The sequence below is a fragment of the Epinephelus moara genome, chromosome 8, assembly GCF_006386435.1.
Source record: "Epinephelus moara isolate mb chromosome 8, YSFRI_EMoa_1.0, whole genome shotgun sequence".
NCBI classification, from domain to species: Eukaryota; Metazoa; Chordata; class Actinopteri; order Perciformes; family Serranidae; genus Epinephelus; species Epinephelus moara.
In genome coordinates, this window is record NC_065513.1 from 11574334 (window position 1) to 11586286 (window position 11953).

The 11953-nt window shown below is 40.0% G+C and overlaps 1 protein-coding gene and 1 long non-coding RNA gene across 2 annotated transcripts in view; one reads left to right on the plus strand and one right to left on the minus strand.

Moving 5' to 3' along the window:
• Positions 1–248: 248 nt before the first annotated feature.
• Positions 249–11953, minus strand: part of npffr1l2 (neuropeptide FF receptor 1 like 2) — a 23840-nt gene continuing 12135 nt past the window's right edge. The window contains exons 3-4 of the mRNA XM_050051249.1: positions 9218–9317; positions 249–1257 (exon numbers count right to left, since the gene is read on the minus strand). Of these exons, the coding sequence (XP_049907206.1) occupies positions 249–1257; positions 9218–9317 (1109 nt within the window). The remainder of the gene's footprint in view (positions 1258–9217; positions 9318–11953) is intronic.
• Positions 5490–7926, plus strand: LOC126394441 (uncharacterized). Its single transcript, XR_007570361.1, has 2 exons — positions 5490–5619; positions 5972–7926. It is a non-coding gene; the product is annotated as an uncharacterized LOC126394441 (long non-coding RNA).

Sequence of the window (11953 nt, forward strand, 5' to 3'; positions counted from 1 at the left end):
GGGTTACTTTTGGATTTGCTTAGCTGACAGTCAGGGAACATTTCCAAATGTACAATTACCCCAAGGTACATGATGCCACCTGCTGTGGTATTATATGTGCTGTCCCTGATTGGCTGATCATGCCCATCAGCAATTTGAAGTGTTAAATGTGAAGCACTGCTTAGAACTAGATCAGATAGCTGACTGTCTCCTCTTTAGGATTATGACGTCACATTGTTTGGGTCATATATGGCTAACATTGTGAACACTCAGTTATCCCATGCCTGATACACTGAGGCTGCAAGTGAACTAAGCCTCTGTGACTCCTCACCATTACTGCCTTTCTTATGCACAGCTGTCATTTCTAACCCTCGATCTGAAAGTCTTCCCTCTGAGTGAACCACCACACACCCCACCTTCACACTCCTATTCACCTCTGCTGTTTCAGTCACCTTGTTGTCGTTATGGACTCGATTTCTCAGCCCCAAGACAAGATGGCTGTGATTGTTAGTGGCACCTCTGAAGTCAGCACCTTCACATAGTGCTTGAACAGTCCTGTCTTTCCTGCCCCACGAGACCATCCTCTTCCACAGCTGGCACTGGACGAGGCAACAAAAGGGCCTGGACTTGCACACCGCCTGGAAGCCCCTCTTAAATTTCTCATTGTAGTAGCCGTAGATGATGGGGTTGACGCTGGAGTTGGAGAAAGCCAGCCAGTGAGCAAAGGGGAAGATGTAGTTGGCCAGAAGGTCCAACTGGTCCCTGTCCAAGCCTGCATAGTCAGTCATCATCATGAGCGTCCATAGTGGCAACCAGGACAGCATGAAAAGCAAAGCCACCATGATGAGCATCTTTATCACTCTGATCTTTTTCTGGGAAATCGTTGGCTGACCGCCCCTTCTACCCCCAGCTTGAACTGTGGCGTTGGCCAGCTGTGGCTCTCTGTTAGCAACCACAGAAAAACACAGTTTGCCTCCAATGCTTCCGTACATCAGCGTGATGACGACAAGCGGTACCACGTAGATATGAGCAAACAGAACCGTCGTGTAGACCTTTCTCATCTGAGGGTTGGCAAAGTTTTCGTAGCAGGTGTACAAGGGGAGTGTGTGGTTGAAGTCATCATTGTACAATATGTAGTGGTAAGGGACTTCCTCTACAGTCAGGGCCACAGCAGCAGGACACATCATCACCACAGCCAGCACCCAGATTAACACGATGGCTGCATTGGCAACAAGTATAGTCGTCTTGGGTTGTAGAGGGTACACTATACAGCGAAACCTGCAATAGATAAGTAAGGAAGAGCACTGCCATGAGTTAGCTACATGGCTAGACATAATCAAATGAGGAATATTTAAAATATAGCTAGAGCTTCAACTAAGGATACTCAATACTCATTACTTAATAGTCTTCCAATTATTTTTTTTTACCTTAATCAGTAGTCTTTAAAGTCACGATGAATTCCAATCTCAAATAAACAGACAGCTTGATACCCAAAGTTAGAACCAGACATGGGGGAAAGTCACACATGTGCAAGTCACAAGCAAGTCTCAAGTCTTTACCTTCAAGTCTCAAGCAAGTCCCAAGTTAGTTGTGGTGACAATCAAGCAAGTCAAGTCAAGTGTCTGCTATAAGTCAAGCAAGTCAAGTTGAGTAATTGCTCAGGTCATGCAAGTCACAAGTCAAGTCATATGTCACATACAGCAAACATCTCCTCATGATCCGCTAGCTACATGTCCTCTTTTTTTTTTTTTTTTTTTTTCACTTTTATTTATGTGCAAAAATAAACAATATACAGGAACAAGACAAAAACAATCAACAATAACAAATGTGTGCCCATCACAAAGGCCCCAGAAACACATAAGACAAAAGCATAAAGACAAAAAAAAGTGCTGTGAAAAATAGATAAGTAAATAAATAAATAAACAGAAAATAAAAATTAAAAAAAATGAAGAAACAGTTGGGTCAGGGTAATGCGGAATAATAATCTGATACCACTACCAATGATACTAATAATAATAAAAATAGCAACAACAGTAACAATAATTACAATAATGATGATAATAATAACAACAATGATATAGTCATATATATAGTAATATAGTCAATAATATAGTAAGAGAAAGAGAGATAGAGAGAGAGAGAGATTAAGGAGAAAGGAAATTACAAAGCGAAACGGGGGGTGTATAATGAAAAAAAAGAGGAAAAAAAAATATATACACACACACACATATATATATATATATATACATATATATATACACACACACACATATATATATTTTTTCCCTCTTTATAAATATATATATATATATATATATATATGTATATATATACCTACACATATATATATATATATGTATACACACACACAGCTACATGTCCTCTGGATATGCTGTGAAAAAGTCCGGTCTCTAGGCAGCCCAGGCTCCGCAAATGGCAACAAAATCATTTGGGTCTAGGCTGCACCAACCAGTCAGCGTGAAACCAGTGAAAGCAAGCCATAGACTGTATAAAAATATGGACGTAGTCACCGTGACGTCACCCATTGGTTTCTAAGGAGCAGGTTTGAAACTCAAAGTAGGCGGCTCTGGCCGTTGCCATCTTGGCAGTGCCTGACTCCGCCCAACTCCCGGCTAATCAAAAATGGGCAAAGAGGCGGGCCAAATGAAGCCTGTTTGCTTAAACATGCCCACCTCACGCGAAGCTGCTAAGTTAGGCTAACAAACTATGCTACTTTGGCTAGCCCTGTGGTGTTAGCTGCTCCCGCTCATGCCAGCTCCCTCACGAAACAAAATATCCAAAAGGCACAAACACGGCTGAGAGGTCAGGGTCAATGACTTGCGAATTAGCTGAGATGACGCCTAGCAGACAGCCAGCGGCTAGTTAGCCACCCGTGATGGTGCCACCTGTCACTCAAAGTGACCACGCCCCCAATTATGCGCAACTTTAAGCCTTAATAAAATTTAAAACGGATGAGTTATAAAAAAAGTTCACCCCCCATACAGTTGTCATGAAGGGGGAAATTAGCTATAGAGACCAAAACCATTTTTTGTACCAGGCTGTAAACATGTTTATTTCTGCTGTAAAGTTGAGCATTTTAACATGGCAGTCTATGGGGACTGACTCGCTTTTGGAGCCTGCCTCAAGTGGCCGTTCAACAAACTGCAGTTTTTGGCACTTCTGCGTTGGCTTCACTCATCATCCCTGGAGGTTGCCGCTTGAAGCAAGCACACACACATGAATGTGGTGCCCATGTCTCACGGTCTTGCGCAAGCGTGCACACGTGAACGCGGTGCCCAGAGAGGCATTTAGAACTACAGGCTACAATGAGGCTAAAAACAGAGATCAAACAGGGCTCTACACTAACCTTTTTGACTAGGAGCACATGTGCACAGAGCACAGACAGAAATTTAGGAGTGCAGTGAAAATTTTAAATAACACATTTAATAGGAAAACAACAAAATTAAAAGGCTCCTCTGGAGCCACCCTCTCCTCCATCATGTGTGTGGTAAGGGCCCAGCACACACACACACAGGGCTACATTGGGCCTACTGCTCTACTATTAGACACAAAGGATGTCTTAGTTCACTGACTTTTCAGATGAACTCAGTTAAATTTTAAAAATCGAATTCATTTGAAGGGTCATGCATTTTCCACCAATCACTTCGAAAAGCTCATTGAAAAATATTTGTGGCTACAGGGGGATCAAAATAAAATAAATAAATAAAATAAAAATCAACCAGGCACCCTCCTCCTCTGATAAGTTAAGAACAGTCCCTTCAGTGCAGTGAGGTTTGGTTACCTGCCACAAAGAGAGAAATGTGAACGGCTCGTTTCTCCTCTGACACGCCACGTACCTGTGTGCCGCCCCGGCTCGGCTGTTCAGGTATTTCTGGGCAGTCATGACACCAACGAAGAGGAAATTATTGGACCTGGAGCCGGGCTTCTTGGACGCCGGTAAACCGTTATTGCAGCGGTGGCCATAGTGCTCGGCTGTATTCCTGTCTGTGACCCCCATTCAATCCACAACCGGCAGGATTCACCTTTCGTTTATGCTGCTGGTTGAAATCTGTACTCATTAATGAGCTCGCACAAAACTATTTTTAGTCACAAATGCAAGCTAGCTCCGATGTGTTTGATAACATTGTTGAATGTAAACAGGAGTGACACCCGGGGCATCGGTAGCATAGTGGATAGTGCCGGTGCCCCATGTACAGAGGCGATGCCTCGCTGCAACAGTTGCAGGCTCGACTCCAGCTTGCAACCATTTGTTGCATGTCACCCCCCCGCTCTCTCTCACCCCATTTCACTCTGTCCTGTTCATTAAATGCAAAAGCCCAGAAAAATATTCTTTAAAAAAAAAAAAAAAAAGTGACGCCCAATGGCGTGAATACAAAGTCAAAGTCAAGATGAGTCTTTTATCAACGTTAGTCAAGCAAGTCTCAAGTCATCATATTTGCGACTCGAGTCTGACTCGAGTCAAGTCATGTGACTCGAGTCCCCCCATCTCTGGTTAGAACTGAGCATCAATGGGCTTCTTTGCCTTGGGCCCCCCAAATCTAGGATCACCACAGGCTTGGTTGCTTGTACAGTTAAAGATCTTAGAAATGTACTTACCCTACTGCACTTAATTCCAACACTCTAGAAAAAGGCATCTGTTTAATGCCCAGTGTTATTGTCATCTGAAAGAATAACTGCATCACAGTGGTTCACTCAGTTCAACAGAAACCACCCAGCATGCACCCCTGATTTTGTGGTCTAGAAGGGCTTATCTTTTCAGTGTAGCGGTTTAAGGTCATAACCATAAAAAGGCTACAAAATGCCTAAAATGTGATATCTTCCATGACTTCCATGCCAAATCACAACCCCCTAAGGTAAAAACTTTGTGGACTGATCGACCAACTAACCAGCCAAAAGAGCAACCATAGAGCTACTAAAAATCCCCTAGGACCAAAAGCATTTTCCCCTTAGACCACGATTATAAGAGATGTCTGTAAAGCTGTTGACACCTACAACTAAAAACAAGGTAGATTAGTACTCTATTATGAAATTTTAATCAATGGGGGTTTTATATTTGCAAAAATACCAACGGAAGAAACACTAATGCACAAGTGCAGTAGGCTGTACAGTGCCTGAGCAAACCTAGAAGCTGGGAGACATTTTTGGCTTCTGTGCTGATTGGAAGCCATCTGGTGCAGAGTTTTTATAATACATCCCATGGGTAAATATTAGACCAGGTATACATCAGTATATTTAACATATTAGTGTAACCCACAGTAAAATATGAATAAATACAAACAATTCATTCAAATGCATAAATAAGTTAAAACAGTTAAAATGTCACATTTGATTGAATAAGAGTGATTAAAAAACGGTGTGATAATAATTTCATGGGAATGCATAAAAATAGGCCTATAAAGGCTTTAACGGTACTGTCCCTTTAAGAGATTCACGGTCCTTTGCCCTATGACCCTTGTATGACACAGCATACACATGCAGAACGGACCTGAGAGCAGATGAGAATAGCAGAAAAACGAACGAATGAATATTTTTCCATAGAGTGGATTAAGACCCTAAAAATAATAACTACGTGGTTGGTGATTCACAAGAGCCATATCTAATCAAACCACAGCGGTTTTGGTGAGTTTCAACTTATTTTATTGTAATACCATTTCACGTTGCAACTGTGTGGAGAAAGCTATTAACACAAGCTGTTTAGCTGCTAATATTTTCTGTTTATTAAGGGAACCAATTGAAATTGCATCTTGTGTTGTTAACTGAAAAGAGGGTTATATTATGTTAGGAGGAGAAGTTAAATTTTATTATGTTTAAAATACGAGATGCTAGATGAAACATGCTGCTCCTGTCGTCGCCATTTTCAGTCTCGTTAAACAACTAGCAGTAATGTTAGGATGCACAGTAATTGTAAAACTTTATTGATTTTAATTATATTGATAAAACTGATTTATTTTTCTTATGACCTGTCGTACAGGTCAGGTTTTTTTGTGTGTTATTGTTCCTGTTTGAAGTTTGAACTTGAAGAGGAGTTTCTTCTGTTGAGTGTGTGTGTGCGCGGAGACTACACACACGCCCAGGACACAAGATGGTGAGCCAGACACGCGGACTTTGTTTCTAAAGACAAGAGTTCATCTTCATCATGCTAGTGAGAGGATCCGCTGCGCGTGGACGGACTTTTGGTAAACTTTTTGCCAGAGCGGTAGGAGTATTGGATTACATTTCTTCTTCTTTTCAAACTGAACTGATCTGGAGTACATAGAAACTGAACTCTGAACTGATCTGGAGTACATAGAAACTGAACTCTGAACTAAGTAGGCTACACAGAAACTGAACTTTGAACTCTGAATTGAAGTGTTGCATTTTGTATTTTGTTCTTCATAATTGTCATTGTTGTGATTAGAGGTATAAGTGTTACACTTCATTTTGATTTAGAAAGGTGTAATTATTCTCTTACCTGTGAGAAGAGAAAAAAAAGAGTTAACTCAGGAAGATAATTGAACCAAAATAAATTAACCTTAAATAAGATAGTTACAGACCGGTCTAACATAACTAAACTATCTAAACTAAACTAAATAAACCATCTAACTAGGGTGGGTGGCCTGAACTAAATTATCTCTAACCTAGGAAAAAACTGAGGTGAGGAAAAAGAGGTGAACGTGAAAGAAACTTATTTTTGGTACCTGCAGGTTATCGACTGATTCGAATGTTATCTGTGAATGTTTTTATTTTTATTTACTTGCAGTAAAGTGCCGGCTTTTGCATTTAAATCATCTGGTCTCTGGCTCAATTGTATTTGTTACCCCACTCCATTAGAACCTAGAACTGGTCCAGTAGTGTAAATAGTGTGTATCTGTGATATATATGCTACATTGGCATGCCGATGTTAGCATTTAGCTCAAAGCACTGCTTTGTCTAATTACAGCTTCACAGAGCCGTTAGCCTGGCCATAAACTGTCAGTCTTGTTACTTCATAAATTACCTAAATGACAAATCAATAAAACTTGACGTCGATGAATTTTCTCAGAATAATCACTTTTTAGTAGTGCCAAAAGGTTTTTTCGAGATGACCCAGACCTGTGCACAATCGATCAATACTGATTGCCAGGCAATGCATGCCATTTAGAATTGTGTCCGACTTCATCCCGACTTGCTCAGATGTGATGCAAAAGTGGACAATGATATTCTCACAAGATCGGGTCAGCCATAGTTTTTAGAGTCAGGCGCTGCAGTTGCTAACCCAGGGCATGATGGGAAATGCCTGGCTCTCACATGATCGAACACAGGTTTAAATGTTGACTCAGCAATATGACATTTTATATAAACTTTTCATTTTTGTTGAATTAAAGAGAGGTTTGGATTTTATTTGTCTGAGTTGAAGGTTTATTCTTTTAACAGAATAGGCTACATGTTGTGTGGCTGATGGTGACATTTAGTAGTCAGAGAGACTAAATACATTCATATCACAGATGATAAACTATACATAGGCTAGTCTACTGTATACTAACATTGGACTGTTTAAATCATTGAAGTATTTAGCAACACAAAGACTTGTGGTAAGTGGAATGTGAGGGAAAACATCTGACAGAATGAAATCCTGACTATGATGTATTGGACCGATCTTTAATGAAAGCTGCGTCTTGTATTTCTTTCCTCTGTGTTTCACTATTAGACTCATATTTTCAATTTGTTTATGCAGTTTGCGGGGAAGAGGTCTGATGAACTGATTCATAAAGGCCCACAGCAGCAAACTGCTATGTTGCTGATGTACATGAGAATTCATCTAAAATGGAGGTTGAACCATGAACAGAAATCACAGATCGTCTGTAAAGCATTTTAATAGGCTACTCTGTCATAATTACATCAATTGGAGACAGCAAACAAAGTGATATGGGTCATTTGGGACATTTAATAAATCAACATCAGATCTAACTGGATGTGAGTGTTTCTGTGACTTCCTGTACAGACCAAATGCTTCTGGAAACCTACTGGAAAGTATGGAAGCACTACGAGAACTTGAAACAGGCTGAAAACTGCCCAACTTGTCCATGGCTTTTTGTCACTAGCTCTTGGCTGCACCTGCCTGATCTCATCCACTTTCCAGGGATGGTGCAGTTCATCTCAAACCAGCGCATTGTTTTAGCACCATATATAATTGATACTAGATATGAAACCACATACACTAGTCACATGACATATCTAGGGATTCACATTTCACCCAGGCTGTTCAATCAAAACCCCACTTCTCAAAACAATAAATAATGCTCTCCAACTGTGGGTGAACTTACCAATATCTGTATGGGAAGACTAGCTTCTATTAAAATGACAATACACTCTAATATACATGATCTACTCTCAATGATTCTAGCTCAACCCACCCTCACCTGGTTGATTTCTTTAGACACCAAGGATCCAACTGGAAACAACCAGATTTATTTTTTATTCATTGTCCCAGCTTTCCCCTTCTTTGTGTCTCTCCATTTACTTCTATAACTAACTTCTATTTTATGATATACTTTGGGGGCTCAGTTCACCTAGACTGGCACGGTGTGACATGGGTGAGGGCTGGGTCCCCTCAGACAACAGAAAAACTAGAAAGAAAAAACAGAAATTCAACAACATAATAACTCACTCACAAGAGACTTGCTGTTGGCAGCCCAGTGTAAGAAGCTGGGAATAGCCTGTAGTAAACAAGCTCACTCCTAAAGGTGTGGGGACAGCCCAAGGTAATGACACCCATAAGATTCTGAAAATATGTCAGTGAATACAAAGAAAAAAAGAAACAACCTGCTAGCCCTGCCTCTCCCTGCAAATCCCAAGGTGACATTACTATATTATCATTATTATCTACATACATACATACATATGCATGACAACACACATACATATACCATTTTTCCTTTTTTTAAGGTATCTATCTATTGACATTTATTTATTAATGTATTTATTTATTTATCGCTCCTGTTCCTCCTCCTCCCACATACCTGCACATTTCTCTGATCACAGTTAGGCATATATGAATACACGACACACTCACACAACAGTCTTTCCTACATGTACACACACATACAATGCTCCCACTATCAAAGACAACTAAAAATCTGTGCCATATTCAAATCATAACCTCTGTTTGTCATGTCTCATGTTACTTACTTACTCTAATTTGTCACCTTTCACCTTAATAAAGGTGAAAAAAAGGTATCCCACCACGGCACATACTAACCTTTCAACAGCTATGGCCACCAGGGTGAAGACTGATGCAGAGACAGACATGCCCTGCACGAAGCCGCTCATTTTGCACACAATGTTGGAAAAGGGCCAACCTGTTGAAAAAAATAACAAATGCTCATTAGAGTAATACTTAAGCTGTAATATTGTACATTGACACAATGATCACTCTTCAAAGATTTTCAGGAATCTAGAAGCACTATTTCATAGTTGAGTCATGCATAACTTGTTACACAGTGACTGTAGTGTGGCAGGAAGAAGTTCTAGGCAGCTGGGTTTTAAATGGAAATGCAGGGAAGACACAAAGTCAGCAGCTTGTGGAGGATCTCCGAACCAATGCCAAACTATGTTTTGAGTCCCGTGAGCATGATAGTGTTTACAGAGACTTGGCTGCATCCAGATAATCCAAACTCTCTGATCGAGCTGGAGGGTTTCTCTCTCGTCTGGGAGGACAGAGCTGAACCGTCAGGGAAAAGTCAAGGGTCTGCTTGTCAGCGGCAGCTGGTGCAGACACCACACTGTGAGAGAGACTGTATGCAACACTAATGTTTAGCTGTTGTGCCTGTGTCTGAAACCTTTTTATTTTCACAGGGAACACAATAATTTATGTGGTATATGCTCCCCAAAGTGCAAATGTGGCAGGAGCTGCAGATTGAATAGCAGATTGTGTCCACCAACAACTACCACATACACCCAGAGGCCCTATTTTCTTTTTACAGGATTTTAATCACTGTAAATTAGAACTGTCTACAGGAGATTAAGTGTGACACACAAAATAACAAGGTTCTAGATAAAGTGTTATGGACACATCAAACATGCTTCCACAGCTACACCAAAGCCCCTCTTTGTCAACTTTTGACCACAGCACAGTCCACCTACTTCCAAATTACAAGACATTGCTCATGGCTAGTGACTGTATGGTGGGGAGACAGCACAGAGACACTTTTCACAAACTGGGATAATATGGAAACGGGTGAGGCCACTGAAACAATAACAGACTACACACAATTCCGTGTTGATCATGTGGTTATCAAAAAGGATATTACAGTGTATCCTGACAATAAGTCTTATATAAGTCCATAGACCTCTGTTACTTTTAGTTCTTTAGAACAAGCTTTTCTGACAAAGTGGCTTTTACTGTATCTTGTCTTAAATATAGGATTGCTTGGCTCAAAAAGAGACAGTTTGTGTTTATAGATAGAATTATCAGCTATTTATACACTGTCTTATTTTAAAATGACTATCTGTGCTGAAAGTTTAGCTCCACCTTTAGCTGTGTTATCATCTGCTCATCCCAAAACTGATATGGGTGAGTGTCAATAATAATTAAGTGGCATTTTTTCCTTTTGACCAATCGAATCGAGCATGTCAGGGTCGACAATACCCTTTGAGAATCCAGATCAGTAAGGACAGGTGCCTCACAGTCTCAGCTCGCCAGTTCTTTTCACACTGTACATGAATGAGTGTACAAACAGACACCCTAGGAACCACATTTAAACTTTTCAGGTGACACTGCTCTCCTCAGCCTACTGCACAAAGACAAACAGTTAGTCCTTAAGCCTATTTCAGTGAAAAAGAGTTTTATGCAGATGTGATGCCAACCAAAAACTCAGTGGTGGATCATAGTCCAGCGGTCTTACACGATGAACCAAGCAATCAGGTCTGCTCCTACAACTACCTACAGGTGTTCACTTAGACAACACCCTCAGCTGTAAGGCCCATGCTGAAAGTTTGTGTTCTTGTTTATACAGCGGAGATTATACTTTTTACACACACTCAGGGTGTATGGGGTGGGTCAGAGGATTATGTTTTTATTCTAGCATGCTGTGCAAGAGATCATAGTCAGGTATGTATGGCAAGCCGTTTTAACATTTAATAGCTAGACTGGATATTCATTACTGATATCTGCAACATAATTTTGCCTAGTCAAAACTCTTACTCAAGATATCTGTAATTAGATTTTGCCTAGTCAAAACTCTAATTACAGATATCTGTAATTCAGTTTTGACTAGTAAGATTCAAACTACGTTTGCCATTCATGTGTATGGGGTTTGTCATTATAGATATCTCCAATGTAGTTGCGGATATCTGCAATTCTTATTGCGGATATCTGTAACTGAATTGTGGATATCTGTAATTCCAGTTTGAGATATCTACAATTTAATTTTGACTGGTCATAATTCAAGTTCAAGATATCTTTAATTATCATCAGTTGAAGATATCTACATGGTCCTTTCTAGATATCTTGAATTGAGTTTCAGATAGTCAGAATGACGTTGTAGATATCTTGAATTCGAATTATGACTAGTCAAAATGACGTTGTAGATATCCGCAACTGAATTATGACTAGTCAAAATGACGTTGTATATATCTGTAACTGAATTATGACTAGTCAAAATGACGTTATAGATATCCGCAACTGGATTATGACTAGTCAAAATGACGTTGTAGATATCTGCAACTGAATTATGACTAGTCAAAATGACGTTATAGATATCCGCAATTGAATTATGACTAGTGAAAATGACGTTATAGATATCCGCAATTGAATTATGACTAGTGAAAATGACGTTGTAGATATCTGTAACTGAATTATGACTAGTCAAAATGACGTTATAGATATCTACAACGTCATTTTCACTAGTCAAAATGACGTTGTAGATATCTACAACTGAATTATGACTAGTCAAAATGACGTTATAGATATCTACAACGTCATTTTCACTAGTCA